This window comes from Micropterus dolomieu, linkage group LG13, assembly GCF_021292245.1.
Source record: "Micropterus dolomieu isolate WLL.071019.BEF.003 ecotype Adirondacks linkage group LG13, ASM2129224v1, whole genome shotgun sequence".
NCBI lineage: Eukaryota > Metazoa > Chordata > Actinopteri > Centrarchiformes > Centrarchidae > Micropterus > Micropterus dolomieu.
The window spans coordinates 24,258,040-24,277,631 of NC_060162.1; the positions used below are offsets into that span (position 1 = coordinate 24,258,040).

General features: G+C 41.0%; 2 protein-coding genes across 3 annotated transcripts in view; one reads left to right on the forward strand and one right to left on the reverse strand.

Annotated features, from left to right (window-relative positions):
* Window positions 1-681: 681 nt before the first annotated feature.
* Window positions 682-9,394, forward strand: ssna1 (Sjogren syndrome nuclear autoantigen 1). Of its 2 annotated transcripts, XM_046066295.1 has the most exons (4): window positions 682-1,014; window positions 2,255-2,454; window positions 3,856-3,960; window positions 8,709-9,394. In XM_046066295.1, the coding sequence occupies exons 1-3, from the start codon at window positions 963-965 to the stop codon at window positions 3,946-3,948; spliced, it is 345 nt and encodes a 114-aa protein (XP_045922251.1). In that variant the 5' UTR covers window positions 682-962; the 3' UTR covers window positions 3,949-3,960; window positions 8,709-9,394. The 2 variants fall into 2 exon arrangements, with proteins under 2 accessions (XP_045922251.1, XP_045922250.1); XM_046066294.1 differs by lacking the exon at window positions 8,709-9,394 and having other exon boundaries at window positions 683-1,014; window positions 3,856-4,100.
* tprn (taperin) overlaps window positions 4,335-19,592 on the reverse strand; it is a 27,736-nt gene continuing 12,478 nt past the window's right edge. Inside the window, exons 2-4 of the mRNA XM_046066292.1 lie at window positions 10,486-10,687; window positions 8,860-8,984; window positions 4,335-7,633 (exon numbers count right to left, since the gene is read on the reverse strand). Of these exons, the coding sequence (XP_045922248.1) occupies window positions 7,571-7,633; window positions 8,860-8,984; window positions 10,486-10,687 (390 nt within the window). The 3' untranslated portion in view covers window positions 4,335-7,570. The remainder of the gene's footprint in view (window positions 7,634-8,859; window positions 8,985-10,485; window positions 10,688-19,592) is intronic.

Genomic DNA, 19,592 nt, shown 5'->3' on the forward strand with positions numbered 1-19,592 from the left:
CGTAGATTACGTTTTTATGGGGTGAATAAGAAAATTATGATGCTGTTCTACAAGGCTGTTTTAGAAAGTATTGTTAAGTATGGTGTTACAGTATGGTTTGGGAACCTATCTATACAGCTAAAATCCAAATTGTCACATCTGGTGTTGACAGCACTTAAAACAGTTGGAAATGAGGAATCTTTGAATCTCCAACAGTTATTTGAGAATAGCACTTTAAATCAGGTGCAGAAAATTGTGGGGGACCAAACTCACTTTCTGCACTCTCAGTATGAATTGCTCCCCTCCGGCAGAAGATATAGAGTTCCACTGTGCAAACTAAACCGGTATAAAAATTCTTTTGTTCCTGTGTCTACACGTATGTTGAATAACAGTCTATCTTATTAATTTTAAATTTGTAAATTAATTGTCTTTCCTCTTTTTATACTTTTTATACTTGTATATTGTATATTTCTATGTACATGCAGCAACCATGCAGTCCAAAACAAATTTCCTTTCGAGGACAATAAAGTATACTACTATAATAGGATTTAGTTTTTTTGTTTGTTTGTTTTGTTTTCTATCTATTTTGACGATATAAACTAGTCCCGACATAGTTCATGCTACATACTCCGATACAGTAGGTGGCGGTATGCACCTTCAAAAGTCATGGTTGCAATCTGCCATAAAACGAAAAGAAGAAGTAGTCGGTAGGTCCGCGTCGTATCCGGTAGTATCTTTGGTTCAGTTGTCCGGGAAACCCGCCATGCACCAGCACTTCGTCTAAAACCAACACATTTCCGAGGAGAGGCGCTTGTATCTTTGTTTACATGCCTGAGCCCCGGCGTGCTTAGCTCAGCGAGACAGATGACAAGCTAGCCGGCCGAGAGAATATAGGAAACAAGTAACGTTAGCTAGCTTAAGCGGTGTCGAGCCCCGGTTGAACGTTATAATTAACGTTAGGCGGACGTTCGCTAAAATCCAACATGACCCAACAAGCTGCTGCTCTGCAGACCTACAACAATGAGCTCGTCAAGTGTAGGTGACATGTTTTCATGCTAAGTTGATGGATTAGGGGTCTTTAGAAAATAGTGTGACACTAACGTTAGTGGTTAAATGAACTGCAGGTGACCGTTTTGGCGGTGGGGTGTTTTCCCGTTTGACCACAAAAATACTTAATTTCTAACTTGTCTAACGTTAAAGTATAATAGAGAACATAAAGTTACATGTTTTCCTCTTGTCGGGAATAGGTTTTGGATAACGTTATAACGTTAACGGTTAACGTTCTCTGTCTCGACACGTACTCACTTTCTAGTGTTTTCGAAACAGATGGTGAGTCTGACAGATGGTAACTTACACCTGTGATGTTCTGCTTGTAAGTTGGCTAACTGTTCAAAATTAGTTCTTAACCTTCCAGCTACTTTGACCAGCAAACAGGATACTAGTGTACAATCTGATTAACCTAGACAGATTATGCCGTCTATCACCTGGAAATCAGCCTTTAACCCTCTGCAGACCACAAGAGTGACATCTTTTTATCTTTTAATACCTACACTTGATTTAACGGTGTTCTCTCAGCAAAACATCTGTTGGTCGTCGCGGGTCTGGCAGGTTGGATTCTACTTTATGAGTAGATAAAACTAAACTGGCCTACAGCTGTATGTAGTTAATTACCTCATCAAGAATTCCTTCAGATACACAGCAAATCTTTTTGTTCAGATATGTTCTGCAGGCACACACACATCACAATATGCCAAACGTCTGTTGTTTGCAGGATTGTTTTTAATTTCTTTATTTCATTCGTAGTATTATACTACACATTTGAGTGATTCAGTGACATGTGCATTCTGGCTTTTTACAGCAAATTAAAGCCATTTAACACTTACCTCAGTTTATAAATAAAATGATTTTTCACTGTGCTAGAGCTGCAATTAACAATTACACTCTTCAAATAATCAATAAATGTTCCACTTATTTATTTTGATAAATCATCTAGCCTAATATTCAGTTTCCTAGGGCCTCATGTAATGTCTTAAAATTGCTTGTTTTGTCTGACCAGCAGTCCAAAACCTGTTATGTCATTTTTGCTTTACAATTAACAAATTGATTTAGTTGATTTAACTTTGTTATTCTGACTTGCCGTTTCACCGCTGCTAAAATTATTTTTTAAATCTTTTTAGTGATTTGGAAATGTGCTTAAATACAGTTTTCTGTTTTCTAACAACCCTAAGCTGATCCATTGAGGTTCTGCTTTAATAAACCTTCTCATCTCCGTCAGGTATTGAAGACCTGTGCTCTAAGCGGGAGGAGTTGAACCGGCAGATCAAGCAGGAGGAAGAGGAGAAGGATCGACTGCAGCACGACATCCGCATCCTCTCAGAGAAGCTGAGCAGAGTCAATGAGAGCCTGGCACAAAGACTCGCTGCCCGCGCCACTTTCGACCGCACCATCGCAGAGACCGAGGCTGCATACACCAAGGTTTGCGTGTGTTGACTGTCTAAAATATTATTATCCAGCAACATTGAACTATGGGAATTATGGGACACATTTTGGACCATTTTTGTTCACTGATGTGCCCAAAATGCTTTACTTATGACAGAAAAATAGGTTAGAGGTTTTTTAGTTTCCAGGAAATGTAGAATCAATAAGACCTCACTTGACAAGTTAATGAAAGGGGTTGAATCTAAGACAAAAAAAGTTTTAAAAGCCTTTATTTTCCCTTGGAAAAATATTAGGAAATATTTTTTTCTTACTGAAAACTGGAGTGTTTAATCTTTCACTTTTATCTAGTCTCAGAAAATCCTAATTGTGTGAGGAACCAGCAGAAATATTTTAAGTATATTTAAGTTTTTTAAAGTTGAGGGAAATAAGGTCTTTAAAAACAAACTTATTTTTATGTTGTCGGTTGTCTACTATCACGTGCTCATGATGTTTTTACTTTTACAACTTTTATGCGTTTGTTGGATGATGCTGGTCAAAAGTAAAAAAAAAAAAAAAAAAAATGATGAAATAACTGGTTTAAACATTAATATGAGCCTCCTAACTGAAGTATGATGGATAATATAGCAGTATAATTTTGCTTATAGCTTGTAAAAGACAATGATGAGGTGAAAAGATTGGAACAGCGCTAGATGGGGGCACGTCAAGGCACATGATTCATGTAGGAATCATGTGAAGCGTTGACTGAGCATCTGAACAGGCACTCCAAGGTGGTTGCAATAGCTTCAGCCAATTTTGTTTTACAAAGAAGAAAAGATCCTGCCAATGTTTCGATTCGATTGGCCAAATGGAGTTTTTCGAGTTTGCAAAAATAGGTTTTTGAGTAAAATGATTAAAAAGTTGCATAATTTCCCATTTTTACAGCAGAAGACCATTAAAATAATGAAAGAACTTTGACTCTAAATGAAGCTGTTTTGGGGATATTTGCACAGATGCTTGTTATATCGCCACCACACTCCTTCATGAATGCTGGGCTTCCGTAGGAATGTGGCATATTTCACCGAGTGTTAACAGGCTAATGAACGGACTCTGCTGCCTTTTCGTGCACCAGCAATTTTTTTTTTCCTCTGTGGTTTTTACTTGGTAGTCAGTGACGCAGTGATCATGTTGTCCTTCTGCAGCAGTCTCATCTCAAACAGGCACATCCCACTTATTGATGCTGGACTCCCTGAGCTCGCACACTAATCACTGCAAACAAATGCTCCAAAGCTGCTCTTATTAAAAAACAACAGTCAGCAGTGCCTGACCCCCTTTTTTAAATGACTTTTACACTATATACCACATTGTCAGCTATACTAGGTAATGTTTTACTTCTTCTTCTCTTAAGTATCTACAGTATATTTAATGTGATTTCTTTTTTTTTTTTTCCTCCACCTATAGATTTTAGAGAGTTCCCAGTCTCTTCTGAGCGTTCTGAAGCAGGAGGCAGGAAACCTCAGTAAAGCCACAGAGCCCCGGAGGAAGGAGCACTAATGGCAGTGAAAGGTCACTGAACTCTCTCGTATTGACGAGCACACTTGACACTGCACTTAACAGTTTATACTCCACTCTGGACTATTTGTAATATATTTGACTGATTTATTATAAGTACCTTATTCTAATAAATGTGTTCTTATCACTCCGAACAGACTTGATTTTACTTGTTTTATTTTCTAGAGCCACATACCCTGTAGAAACAGACTTGTGTTTGTCCAGAAAATTTCAGATTTTCCAAAATCTCTAATTTTTAAATCAGATTTCACTTGCTTAGTATCAAATCTCGACTGTTTATTTTTATGGATGGAAAATACCAAAACAAATTCCTTGTATGCAAAAAACCCCCCCTGTTTTCTCAGGATGGAAATGACACATATACTGCATTTACATTTGTTCAAGTCTTCTATTTATTGAGCTTTCATTTGTACAAGTTATGACATCACCTAGCTTTTTTATTATTTGCCCAAATCATTGACAATAACTTTACAGTAAGAACATCTGCTGTGATGTCGATTTACAGACGAGGGGAAAAGTAAGAGGGGAACAAGATGGAGATTCTACCAGAGTCGCTACAATGTGAACACAAACTGCTAACTTTGCAACAGGAGTAGACAGATAGGGAAAAGACAGCGGTGAGAGACCGCATGTACACTTCAGAAGTCAAGTTGTGTGTATCCATGTCCCAGCAATGGCCATCAGAAAAGTCTTGCTGGTGTCATTTTAGACGATCAGCGGAGATTCCCACAGTTCACTCTACCTTTTTGGGCCTGCAGTTCACAGAAAGACAGCGTTCAAGATTCCCACAAACAGTAATCGTTTGGTCGTTGAAAGGCAGCAGTTTTAGCCCATTAATTACAAATCAAGTGTATCAGTCACATTGACTGTTTTCAAATGCATACACTACAGTTCTGTGTTTTGGTCACATTAATTTCCTCATGGTATGAAAATCTATTACTAGAATCTTGAAACTTGCTCGAGTATTGTAATCGATCACAGTGAACATCAAGTCTATTAGTATGTGTTAGTTACATTCTAGTTACCCTACATAGTAATGTATGATGATGTAGTTTAGTTTACATGCAGATCCATTTCAAATATAAGATTTAGATTTTCCCATAAAAATGTATCAAAAAAGGTATAATGTTGGTATGGAAACAGATATTTCAAATTATACCCAGCCCTACTGCCTTATGATGCAACAATAATGGGACCTGATGTTCACTGTGATGTCTTTCAAGCTATATATTAAGTCTTGATTTTCATACCATATAAAATTGAGTAGAAACCAATGGATTAGCAATAATAAGTAAGCATAAATGCAGTGTATTTGATTTGTACTAAACTGGCCAATAACTGAAAAGAAGGATTTTAGTGGTAACCCCTTGACCAAGATGAAGCCCTGGACCAGTGTGGAAATTACATGTGGGCTACAGTTTGTCACAGCAACAAGGCCGACAATCATAAGACTTCTAATGTGTGTGGGGGGGGGGAGTGGACATGGCATTCATTGGCAGTGCATTCATCATGTACAATTGAAGAGTCCTATTCCAAAACATTATTCATTCATTTTGATTCCAATAAAAAAACAAAATTAATCTGTAATGTCACATACGTATTCTGCCAACCAGGGGCTCAGTTCTTATTCATCTAACATATCTGACATACAATCAGTGGTTGTATAATAACAGGTGTCGATAGTGGCTTTTTGAAACATAACTCTTCAGCTGGACTTCTTGTTCTTTTAAGTGTACATTTCCTCTTGTCGCGTACTCTGTTCCTTCTCATGAGATGCAAAACAAAGCTAAATGCATGACAGTACAAACACATTTAACATCCAAGACTCCAGACGAAACGGATCTTTCCTAAACTCATCAGACAAAGACAAATGTCTCACACACTAACAGCAAAATCCAGCCTTGAGCACTGAACAAATTGCATCTGATTGAAGAAATAAAAAAAATTACAGAAGTAAGAAATACATCTTTGTACCTAATGAAAACATGGTGGAAACTGTACAACAATACTGGCCGAAGGGTCGATCCTGGGTGCGTAAAGAATGAACGGGAGGCCGTTACAGAAACACTTTAATCCGTTGGCATTATGAGTTAAAAAATAATAATCTCGAAACTTGCTGCATTCTTGTATATAAAACAATCTTAATTAAAAAAAATCATTACATATTCTTTCAAACACACACAATCTTGCATTCGCGCTCACAAACATGCCGTATCACAAATGATCATACTCATCGTTGCCTTCATTACTTCAGTGGACTGGCTTCTTTCTTTGTGGAATGTGAAAGTGCATGAGGTCCGACTGGAAAAAACAACAACAACAAAAACGTCCGGTGGGGCTGTTTGCACCAATCCGGTTCCTTCCACACCAGCAACTATGTCTTTACAAAAATGTCTATTGTACATGAGCAGGTCTCAGACATGCAAACTTCAACTTTAAGCAGGAATAAATACACGAGAGGAGCCAGAAAAAAGGTGCCAGGAGGTCTGACAGCTTTTGATAAATGTGACACAGATACCTTAATAGAGGATATACAGAAACATTCTACAGTATGACTTTGTCACCAGCAGTACGGACATACAGACATTATTGGCCAAGGTCACTTTTTCAAGCGTTCAGTCAGAAATCAAGAGTGGCTGCTGATTGACAGAAATCTTCCCTGGGGTGCATATTTCCCCCTCCCTTGCCACAAAGAAGGGAAGTGTGTTGAAGTTTGCTTGCCGTTAAGACTCTTCTTCCAATCGCAGAGCAGCTTCAATACAGCAGAGTGCGCCGGAAAACGTACGAAAGCTAAAAGGCATACAGAAGCTTTACAGTAAAGGAGAACCAACAAAGCTGTTGGCTGAAATTAAAACATGCAGGTACAAAAACAAAAAAGACAAAATAAACTACAATTGTGGCACCCTTTCACCATTTTTTTTTGTTTTTGTGTATGAGTGTGCCAGCGATCTACACAAGCGGATGCATCCATGCTAACACTGAACCTCTGTCACCGTGGCGTTTCCTACACATGGGCACTGGTGGCTTCCTGTTCTTTTTAAGGAATTTGGTCACTCGCTTTGCAGCTTCTTCGCTTGTCAACATCTCCCAAAACAAAACCTGGAGCGCATGTTGGGAGTTGAGACGGAGACTCGGAAGCAGCGAATCACAGGACGGACGTGAAGCCGGCAAACTTCCTCCACGGTCCGGAGAGGAAGACGGACGTTTCTCTAGAGTTCGACAATGGATTTGATTCTGTCGGACATTTCTTTACTGAGGATGAGGAAGGCGGGACGCTGACAGATCAACTGTGCAGGACCGTAGGGGAAAGACAGTCCAGCTGCTTTTTGGATTTGTTGCGTCAGGTTGGGAAGAAGGTGGGAATCCAGCCACCTGGCAAAAAGCTGAAACGTGGTGTGTAGTGGTACCGTGGCAGGACATCAGCAAAAAACAAAAGCAAAAACCACTGTGTTTCCTGTCTGATGAGGAAGATGTGCTTGAAGAGACAGCTGGAGTGTAGAGCTGGAGGCAGTTCAGGCCCAGGTGTGGCAGACCTCGCTGGGCTCTGGCTGTAGTCTGGTCCCACAGGTGTGATGCTACTGTACAGGCCGATTGGTCCGACTGATCAGAAGTAGAGAGCGGGCTCGCTGCTGTAGTCAGACAGGGAGGAGCTGTCTGCCGGTGTGAGCTGAGGACAAAAGAATGAAGTTTAAATGTTAAAAATAAACATCATATAGACATATTTTCCTCTGTCTCATGTTTTTGCCTTGATAATTATTTATTTTATTTGTTTTTGGCAATATATTCCTACGCATGTATACTTGTGATTTAACTTTTCAGCCATTCACGTATGAATAGGCTGTGTGCTACACTTCCTGTGTACTGTAGTCACCGAAAGCTTATAATTGTGACTTTGCGCTGAAGGCTGACATTTTTCCGGGAATCCTGTGGGTCTCCCGCGCGATGGGAGTCAATTTCACTATTTGTCACGGGACTGGAACCCCGGTCATCCCCGGCCTTTCTGTGTGGACTTTGCATGTTCTCCCCGTGTCTGCGTGGGTTATCTCTGGGTGCTCCGGCTTCCTCCCACCGTCCAAAGAGACAGTTAATTGGTGACTCTAAATTGCATAAAGTGTGAATGTGATTGTTTGTTTCTATATGCTCTGTGATGGACTGGCGACCTGTCCCGGGTTTACCCCGCCTCTCGCCCACTGTCAGCTGGGATTTGCTCCAGCCCCCCCACAACCCTGCACGGATAAGTGGGAACAGATAATAGATGGGTTTGTCACGGGACTGGGACGGGACAGGAAAAAAAGTCAACAGTAGTAGGTGGGACGGGAATCATATGTCCGTTTTTTGTATGTAAATATGCATTTCTAATATGGGTGAATGCTATTTTTGGATTTTTTCTTTTATCTGAAACGGGATGGTGTGGGAGTCATTCTTCCAGGATTGGGACAGGAAAGGATTATTATTGTGGGAGACGGATTTATCAATTCAGTCTTCTAAAATAGTAGATGTATGAATTGTGTAAAAAATTATGTTTTGCAGTAAAATAGGGTAATTTTGTGCTTAATGAATTCCCGCTGTCCTTTTAAGGAGGAAATGTGACATTTTTAAGACCCTTTTCCTGCTGTTTAGGATGAAAATGAACACCACTTTTATCACTGAACAATATTACAAAATGATTTCAAAACCTAAAACTGCACATTTAAAAAGGAACAATCCACAATCAGTAATTGTGATCTGCTTTTCCCCCCTAGTTCTAACACAAAGACTGAGAGGATGCAAACTCCACAGAGTGACGACTGGAAATTTAAACTGGGACCTAGCGGAGAGGAGGCGTGACCTGGTTCTCGACTCTAAATCTGAAAACTGAGCAGCTTTTTGATGAACGGATGAGTTCCCCCTCACCATGACTTCCTCTGTCATCTGTGTCTGCTGGGAAGTGGTGTCCTCCTGGTAAACGCCGTCATCATGTTTGTGCTCCTGCCAGGCGCTGAAGTCCACCGAGTGCTTGGGAACGTAGCTGGAAAGGTCTGCAGACAATAAGAAGACAAGATGTGTTAATAAAGAGTTAATAACCTTTTTTTTCTCCATCTCTTGTTGCCACTGATGAATTTTGTACCTTTCCCTTTGAGCAAAAAAAGATACATGTCAATGAGACAGGATATATTAAAACAGCATGCAAAACCCAGCAATGATTTATAAGATGTTACTTGTTTTAATGTTTTAAGTAGTAAAATCTGAGCTGATGAAGTCAAAATGAAAACTCTTTAGTCCAACACACACTTTGTTTAATCTAGTTAACAATTTGTCCAGTAGGGGTCTCTGTCATCATATTTACTGTTGTCTCTCCTTGCACCATGCTGATATAATCAGAAGCACTGACCTGATCACACACCTTTGTAGTTTTCACACGAAAATAAAAAAACTTCTTTAGCTTTAATCAAATTGTCTCTCCTTTAAACGTGTCCTGTGTCCCTTTCTATTATATACCAAAGTTTCTCAGCAACCATTTATACACAATTGTTTTTAGGCCCTGCAACAATTTAGATTCTTCATTTATTTCATGACATCTCATTATAAATTCCCTTCTGGACAAATTCTTTGTCCGATTTGTTTTATGTCCTGAAAACCATATTATTCAAAAAGGCAGCTGCACAGGCCCTTCATATTTAGTCTAATGCCACTCCTTTTAAGTTCAAAGAAGGGAAAACAGCAGTGTTATGTGCATTTTATTAATAATTGTTCAACACAAAGTGGGAAAGAGAAACTCTGACGCTCGATGAAAAGGGTTGGTGGACACAAAGTCGTTTAAAATACCACAGAAGTAGGCTCAAAAATGAACTCAACAGCCTCTGTGACTCAGCCTCAGCTTAAGTTATACGTTAACGGCTTTACAAGGCAGGTCTAAGGGATGGGCTGCCATATGTAAACCCATTAGAATTAAAATAATAATGCGATAATGCAGTCAGAAAATCCTCTCTTATCCCTGTCCCCCTCTTCCAAGACCCGCAACGCCCCCATGTCTACCGTTATCAATGGCCCATCATGAGAAGTGCTGAAATGCAGTGAATAAAGGATCTTCACGTCAGCTCCAAAGAACTGGAGGATTTCTTTTTTAATAGTGTAGACCAAAATAGCACTGGATACAGTTCAATACTTGTTCCCATTTATGTATCATACACACAATTTGTTCATCACGGTGCTTCCTACATAAAATCCATGCCCTCGTCGAAATAAAAGTACACTATATGGTGCTGTTTCGCTGCGTGCAAATCTCTCCTTCAAACACACTTTTGTGACATTTATAAATGTAAAGGGCTCATCCTCTGAGGAGCATATGTGTTCATCATCATTATGGACCATCCTTTGGGGACCATGAATAAGCTGATGTCTGGACCAAAGTGCTGGACAAAAGATAAGAGTAATGCTGCTAGTGGGGTTAAAATTTGGACGTCTAACCTGCACGTCCACCACAGAAACATAAAATGAACCATCTTTCTCCCCTCCGTCACATTTCACGTTGTCTCTCACCGTTGCTGTTGGTCGTGTGCGTGGCCGAGCCGGTGAAACTGGGTCGAGGGATGTGAATGCGTCCCACCATGCTTGGCTGTTCGTCAGCCACCTTCCCGCCTTGTATCGCCTCCTCGTCCTCCTCCCCGCTGTCCCACACGCTGCTCTCTGACGGATACTCGTACGTGCTCTTGAGACTGGACTCATTGAAAGAGATCGTGAGCTGCAACAGACATAGACAGAAACGTTATAACAGCCGATTATCTGTTGTTATCTTTGACTTGTTACTGAATAGTTCAATTTTAACTGCTTGATCTGTCAATATTGTATTTTTTTCTGTCCTAATTGTTGTTTTCTGTCCTGAGTGTTCTTCTTAATTAATTAATTTAATCTTATTTAAAAATAGCACTGAGAGAACAACACAAATAGCACCAATGGGTAAACTGACTGCTGATTTCCCCTGCCTCCATATTTTATTTTCACTTCACTGGCACCATATAAAGAGAGAAACACTAGTCACCAGCCAAACGCCAGTAAATTCTGGTTGTGCTTGGTAAACTTGGGCAGGTGCCATGTCATGATTTGGAGCCAGCTTTGATGATAGTTTCCTGATGGGATCTACTGGCCTCAAAGGCCGCTTTGCACACCTCATTAGCCACTGTGGTCAGTTTCCACAGGGCCTTTGTGATGCATGCAAAAGTTTACAACAACTGAGCAAACTCCATCCACTGATTAAGGACGTACGTTGAAATTTGAAAACTCTAACTCTAAACTAAGTGGATCTCTAGGTGAGATTTTGTTTTTGTCAAATTTCATGATCAACCCAAATAACTTGATTTTTTAAATCCCAAAATTCTCTCTCATCTCCATTTTCTTCTATTTGGGGCCACTCTAATAAAAACAGAGTATCTATCTTTGAATGCTTAAATGATGTTTTTGATAATTACAGAAAAATGAATGAAAAAAATAAGAATGCCGGAGTCCGCGCTAACATTTTCAATTTGTTTCGTTGGCCCTTGTAACTGAGGGGCCCTAGGCAGCCACTTGTATGGCTTCTGCAGACCAGCTCTTTGTTCTCAAGCCAGATGTGTTTACAGAGAAAACAAACCACCCACTGTTGACTGTTTGCTTGCAGAATTGTCCGGTAGGCCAAACTTTACAGGCATCAGCCAAGATTTTTAAGTACTGCATGGCTTCTCATTTCAAAGCACAAACTTTAACATAACACTGACATCACTCTCCCTCAGGGCCGCTGCCTTTTATGAGCATAATAAACATTAACAGCTTATTACTTCCTTATGGCTCTGTAATTAAACCATCTATACTGAACATTTTCATGCGCCTCAGCCCTTTGCTATCACACCGGTAATACCAGTTTAGCGCAACACAAATCAACTTCCTCATAACTTATTCAACTGAGCTTCTAATTGGGATTCTTGGAGGGCCAGCTGCAGTTGGTTCAGGCCCGTCTGTGGCTGCAAGTACTATACTTTGCGTGTCCTCTAAGTGGGACAGGTGGCAGCCTTGCAGGAGCTTGAGGCCTGTGATTGATCGTCTCGGAGCGTTCGCTGTAAGACATGTCTGTTTGGCAACGCTTCAGTGGTCCGCAAACATGGATCCGTGGGGTGAGACGGGTCCTCGCTCTTTGCTGCACCATGTGATCCAACATGAATGGCAACTCTGCGACCTGAGACGTCAGCGGTTTCAGCTGTCAGTGAGCATACCGACTGGCATTTATTCTCAAAGGAGACATCTTGCCCCTTTAGAAGATGATTTTGACAGGTTCTACGAGACGTTACTGCTTCAGTAAAAAATGTCAGGATATAACTTATGTGGCTGTTTCGGAGGAATTCACTTTCTTCAGGCACCTTACGATAAGAAAAAGTATACTTTTCCATCAGTATGATTTCACTTTGTAGTCCAGCCTTCACTTCTCTTTTGGCACTCACACACCTGATGGATATAAATCTAGAATGACAGAAAGCCTACAAATGGCTTCTAACAAGTTACCATTCATGTATTCTGAAAACACGTTTGCATTGCAACCACACGTGTAACAGCAGGTTTATCAGCTGACTGCTCTTAACGTGCTGAACCTGGCTCCATCTACTCTGCAGGCCGTGATCCAAATCTGCCCTAATCTCCATCACAAGGCCACAAGCCAGCAACAGCACCTCCGACTTAAGGCCAGTCAGGGATCACACTTAACCCTAAATTTCAAAATGTCACCCTTGTTCCATATCCTTTGTTGCTTCTTAATGGTCTATCCTCTGTAATTATGGTGAAGTCTGACATACCTAGACTCAGCATGAGAATGTATAGACTGAGGATGAAAGTCTCAAGATGGCAAGTGTCTACAGATTCCAGATGAGGATCTATAGCGCAGTGCGAGGGAAATGATGGACTATGGATTCTCTAGATGTTGGAGAGTCAGGAGGTTCAGGATAAGGGTCTCCAAATGAACAAGATTATGGTTAAAGATCTATAGATTCAGAACAACCTGAAGATTAGAGATGAGGGTCTATATATCGAGTATGACGGCCTCTAAATGAAGGCTGTGGGTTTATTGATGGAGTCAACAGATTCAGGACAAAGATCTGAGGGACACCACCTTTAATCCCTCACAAATTTCTCTTTAGCCTTAACATTTGAGGATTAATGACAGATTGTTCACAATTTCTGGACATAAATCATTTCCTCCACTGGACCTTCGTAATCATTTTTTTTTAATAGTTAATAGTTCTTGGTATCTGATTAGGGCTGATACAAAAAGCACATAAAACAATTAAATCTGTTGAGATAATGACGTCGGTAAGGAGGCCTTATTATTTTGCTTTCACATTGGTATTCATGTCAGGCAGCAGTGTGAACAAAATAAGGAGTCTTTACAACTTTAACCTTTCCGATTATTCATTAATGTTACTGAATGTTACGCACTTTAATGTTTAGTGTGTGGCTTTTGATTCTTACCCACAATGTCACAATGTTCAGCTACAGCTACATTACATTTACTCATTTGGCAGACGCTTTCATCCAAATCGACTTACATTTGAGGAACAACGCATCAGTAAAGTAAGAGATCAACAGGTGACAATAAATAGCAGTAAGAGCAATTACTGCGTACGGCATCAATGGGATAAATACTTTGGGAAAAAGTAAGAGTTAACGAATAGTGCAATCAATACAAGAGAATTGTGAGGAGATAGAAGAAGAAGAACACAGGAAGTGCATGTCAGACGTTAGAGGTGTTATACTCAAAGGACGGCCCCGGCACAAAATATTTCAATCCTGTGTATAGATACAGGCTCTGACGCTATTACCATGTCTGAAAGGGCCCTCAGTCCCAGGCATCACCTATTTTTAGCCCCCAAAAAAGATCTTGTGTTAATCTCACACCACAAAAAGCATTTTCTTGCCAAACTGGCATCCTGTCTCAAAGGAAGTCCCTGGATGCCAAAAGCGAGTCTATCAATAAATCAGGCTAGCTGCCGGGCTCACTTCCTCTCTCACCGTCTTTCACTTTTCTTTTCGTCTGGTCTACCACCACTCTCCTCACATGAGACTCGTTAGATGAGACTCCTCTCTGTGACTTAACATTTTAGCGGTTTAGCTGCAGCGCTGGCAGAAAAGAGTGAGAGACAAAAATATTTTGGGGGTAACTTGAGCTTTGACCTTCATTTGTGAGGGCGCTCTCCCAGCCTGCTGCTGCTCATGTTTAAGCTTCAGTTGTGGGTCTTTTTCATCTCCATGATAAAAGCCTGCATCATGGAGGCAGAAGTGATTCGTCTTCTGTCCTCAGGCTGTGGGACGGGCCAACAGGGGCCCGACTCAGCCCTGCTGTCCTTCTCATTCACCACAGGGCACTCACACAAACAGTGTCCTGCAAGTATTGCTGTGGGTTAAAACGGTTTAAATAAACAGATAACACTTCTATATAAAACATATCACTCATCATTTCAATATATGATTTATGTATTTATGTTTTAGCATGAGTAAAGAAAACTGTGATTTGAGAGTTTTGGAAGGAGGTGATTAATAAAATCCTAAAATCCTGTAAGTGTTTCTCTTAGTCTAAGGTACTTTTTATATTGGTGTCATGTGAAACATGTGGCATATTGTGCAAGACAAAGCCACACTGCAAGAGGTTTTAATTTGTGTCTTGAGTTTGCTTTTTTCCTAGCCGCTAGTTTTTCAGTATGGTACATTTTTTTGCTTGCTCTGGTACAAAAAAAGAGGAGCTTTGAGACTGAATACAAAATGAAACCGACTTGTTAAAGCTGTGGATGTCTGCAGAGTCGGGAGCAGTGGCTTTGACACAACCAGACTGAGACATCAGACAGGGGAAGACACCGAGCTAAGTAAATAATGTTTCTGCTGAAATTCACTCCACGCGTTCCTTTCACGCCAGTTTCATCAGCCCTGGTTTTCGTTGTTTGCATGTTGCGCATGAGGCACAAAGGGACGCGGGGAAGTCGGGCAAAAAGAAGTGAAGGAGAGAGAAAGAAGAGAGCCAGCAGATGAGATTATGTCTTCATGAGTGTGCCTCGGCCAATAAGCGAGATGGGAGCGGTTCCAGGATTTTTTTCCAGGCCACTCAGCATGGCGTGTCCTCGTTTGGTGAAAAGTGGTTCCTACTGAATGGACAAACTCGCACACTGTACACACACACACACACACACACACACACACACACACACACACACACACAGAGAGGGCGAGTTCCCTGGCAGTGCTGAAGGGCTGAACTCGAAAGCGGCTGGGTTACAGTGGAGCTGTGACACAATAGCACAGCTCTCGCTAGCAAGTGAGGGTGTAGCAGCATATGAGCGGTTATGTGACATGCATCTGACTGGGTGTGCATCTCTTCAAAATCTGTTTGTATATTTATCTCAGTGGGGCCAGGTGGCATAGGGTGTGGTGTGTATGGTCATGTTGGTATTGGGTGTGCACCTGTTAATATACAGTATATGTAGAAAAGCATCTGATGACTGGCGGAAGTACAATTTTCTGCCAAAACACTGTCCCCAACATGGCAGGTTAAAGTCCTCTAAAAGGACTAACACTGCTCGGAGGAGACCGACCAGGTGCCTGATTAGAGCTAATCTCCTGCCAGGTAGATAATATTAGAACACCGCCACAATGAACCGGCTGAGGAGTTTAGCTGCAGCTGAATTAGCGCCTGAAGAGAGCGATACCAGCCTACATGTACACGAACATGAGGCGCATGTCTCCGCTGTGCTGGTAAATTAGGATAACTCGTGTGAACTAGAGGTCCTCATTTAGGGAAACAAAGTGCTGGGTGCATCATTAATGATCAAACGGAGAAGATATTCCTGTCGTATTTCAAAAGGCTGTTCTTTCTTTTATCCATTTTTTCTTTTTTTCTTTTTTTTTAAATAGTGTCCTACATTTAAGATGTGAGAAACTCTTTCGCCGAGCAACCTTCTACTGCTTCACAAGCAAAACAAGCTAAAAAGAATATTCTGACAGTCTGAGTTAATCTTTTTTTTTTAGAAAATCTGTAGCATAAAAACTGCCAGCAGGGGGAAACTACTGGAGTAGCTTCATCAGAGACGCCTACTCACAACACCAAATAATGAAAGAGAGATTGTGGTTTAATCTCTTTTTGTTGCCGTTTACTACACAATGAAGAAAAACAAAAACAGACCCATGATCATTTATAATGGGTCATTTTGTATTTGCATCTCTACTACATAGGGCACTGTGTTAGCAATATTAACTGTAGATAAAAAATACAGTTTAAAGTATTCTTTTAACACGAAAAACCCAATGGGCAGAACCCCTTTTAAAGCCCCGAGTAATGTCTGCAGGTAGTTCTTTCAGGTAGTTTTTTCCCCCATACCTTTTTGACCCTTTAAATACGGACTATGAGGAGAGAGGTGTCGCTTATTTGTGGGGGGAAATAAAATCAATTCCCAAAACACAACAGTACATTACCCCAAGTAGGCCACTCCTGTCCATATCAAATGATAAGATAAAACTTTATCTTTTTCTGGAAATGATTGGGATACTTGTGCAATGCAGAAACAGAGACATTTTTGTTGTTATTTACTGTAATGATTTTTCTTCTGTGAGGACAAGAATGCCACGACAACCAACACTTTAAGGCACACATCACTAAAAAACACAAACCAAAAAACCACCTCTCCTACTGCACATAAGAAATTAACTGAATGTTGAAGCGGAGCCCGGATATTTATTAATCATTAGCTTATGTTGGTGCAGTATAGCGATCATACCCGTAAGCACATTCGTCACAGTAATTACTGTAAAAGTAAATTGTTGACTGCCAATAAGACACGCCTTGGCTGCAAATTACCTTCAATTAGCTTACAACAAAGATGGCACACAAAACAACCTATACTCCAGCTCTAACCCAAATATCAGACCTTTAGGCTGTCAGTGACCCAAAATTGTGGTTTCTGTAAAAGGTCAGTGCACACCGGCGCTTACACCTCAGCACACCTACTGAAAACCCCTGTGGCTGTATTCCACGCAGTGCAATCAGGTCCAATGTTTTCAGATTTCTCATCATATGTGAGGTCAAATCAGTTCGGTGTTCGAGTGGAAATGCTTCAAGTGCTACAATCATCACACACTGATAGAACTGTGCACACTCGTTCACGAGAGTAGGTGGTTGCTGCTCGTAGTTCTGGCTGCGACGTGGGCAGCGTGCAGTGCAAAATGTGAAAATCTGTGTTTACTCTTCATGTCTCAAGACGGTGTGAGTCACTGCTGCAGTAGTATGCCCTTTGTAGCCGCGTGTGAGTACGTGTGAGTGCAACTCTCCCTGTGCTATCAGGGTTGGATTAGCTGACTGATAGGAACTGAACGGGAGAGGAGACACATTTCCCAAACTTGTTTGTATCAACAAGCACCCAAATAGATCCGCAGAAGACCAGTGCAGCCGTTTTAACAATGTTTTGTCCCATCCAAGAACATGTTTGCTGATAAGAATGAGCTGGTTCACACTATTATAACTGCACACACTGTATAAGTAAGGTGAGACCAGCAGGGTGGAGATCGAAACATCCAGCATACAAACTGTCATTGTGTGAGCATTTAGGGCGTTTAATACATAAAAGCTCACCTCCGGACTGTTGAATGAAAGTGTGTAGATGGTCAGGTGTGTCTGAAAAGCCACAACTAAGACAAAAGGCAGGATAGGATCCCAGAAACTGTATCAGGATGGAGGATATCTCTATGTTGGATAAGAACCTCATTGTGAATAAAATGGTTTTCCCATTCTTCTATCAAGGTTAAATCAAACAATGGCTAATGTGGTGGGCTCCTTAGATCCTTTACACGGTCACTGGGATCCTCCCTGTTTTTCAGGGGCCAATATGTGGAACTTACTCACAAAACTCAAAATAGATTGCCGAAGGCTTCACAGCGCACGGTCTCCGGTTTTAAAAGCTAAAGAGTGGAAGTAAAACCAATGGGTATGCCTCACATTGATCCTCAACTGGTAGTGAACGGCTGCACAGTTAATTTGATTTTGTGCGCTGATAAGGCTATCCTTTCACTGAACTTTGGGTCAGAGATGAGTCAATGACACAGTTTGAAGGAGGCGCATGGTGGAGATGTCATATATCCAATAAGGTGGACAGCATGCACATGCAGGACAAAAGGCAGCATTAACGAATGAAGGCCTCAAAGGTCGAACTGTTAAATAAAAGATGTTTGGGGGCAGCTTGCAATATTCAGTGTGTGGTCTACTTCTCTTGTTTCCCTTTTGAATGATGTCAAGCAAACAACATATTTTCTAGTTTGGTATAAATAGTGTAAACAGTTGTGATAATAAACTGTACAACCTGTTTTGTCATGCACCTGGAATTGTAGTTGCAACAGTTGCATTCTCATTCTCGTTAAGTAATTGTTCAGTTCACTAAGCTTGTGGTCACAATTCTTTAATAACAATATTTTAGGGATATATAGTGTACTCATGCTGTTTGTCAGTGAGTCCACAACTTTGGCCCAGACTGAAATTTCAGTTTGTGTTTAGTGGTAATTATCAAATGTTAGCATGCTTACCTGATAAATATCAGCAACCTATGCTAGCATTGGCATTTACAGTGAGGAAAATAAGTATTTGAACCCCCTGCTATTTTGCAAGTTCTCCCACTTAGAAATCATGGAGGGGTCTGAAATTGTCATCGTAGGTGCATGTCCACTGTCAGAGACATAATCTAAAAAAAAAAAATCCAGAAATCACAATGTATGATTTTTTAACTATTTATTTGTATGATACAGCTGCAAATAAGTATTTGAACACCTGTCTATCAGCTAGAATTCTGACTCTCAAAGACCTGTTAGTCTGCCTTCAAAATGTCCACCTCCACTCCATTTATTATCCTAAATTAGATGCACCTGTTTGAGGTTGTTAGCTGCATAAAGACACCTGTCCACCCCATACAATCAGTAAGAATCCAACTACTAACATGGCCAAGACCAAAGAGCTGTCCAAAGACACTAGAGACAAAATTGTACACCTCCACAAGGCTGGAAAGGGCTTTGGGGAAATTGCCAAGCAGCTTGGTGAAAAAAGGTCCACTGTTAGAAAATGGAAGAAGCTAATCATGACTGTCAATCTGCCTCGGACCGGGGCTCCATGCAAGATCTCACCTCGTGGGGTCTCAATGATCCTAAGAAAGGTGAGAAATCAGCCCAGAACTACACGGGAGGAGCTGGTCAATGACCTGAAAAGAGCTGGGACCACCGTTTCCAAGGTTACTGTTGGTAATACACTAAGACGTCATGGTTTGAAATCACGCATGGCACGGAAGGTTCCCTTGCTTAAACCAGCACATGTCAAGGCCCGTCTTCAGTTTGCCAATGACCATTTGGATGATTCAGAGGAGTCATGGGACAAAGTCATGTGGTCAGATGAGACCAAAATAGAACTTTTTGGTCATAATTCCACTAACCGTGTTTGGAGGAAGAAGAATGATGAGTACCATCCCAGGAACCACCATCCCTACTGTGAAGCATGGGGGTGGTAGCATCATGCTTTGGGGGTGTTTTTCTGCACACGGGACAGGGCGACTGCACTGTATTAAGGAGAGGATGGCCGGGGCCATGTATTGCGAGATTTTGGGGAACAACCT

Coding starts and splice junctions, on each gene's coding strand:
- ssna1 (XM_046066295.1), top strand. CDS start 963: ATGACCCAACAAGCTGCTGCTCTGCAGACCTACAACAATGAGCTCGTC. Junction 1,015..2,254: donor CAACAATGAGCTCGTCAAGT/GTAGGTGACATG, acceptor CATCTCCGTCAG/GTATTGAAGACCTGTGCTCT. Junction 2,455..3,855: donor CCGAGGCTGCATACACCAAG/GTTTGCGTGTGT, acceptor CTCCACCTATAG/ATTTTAGAGAGTTCCCAGTC.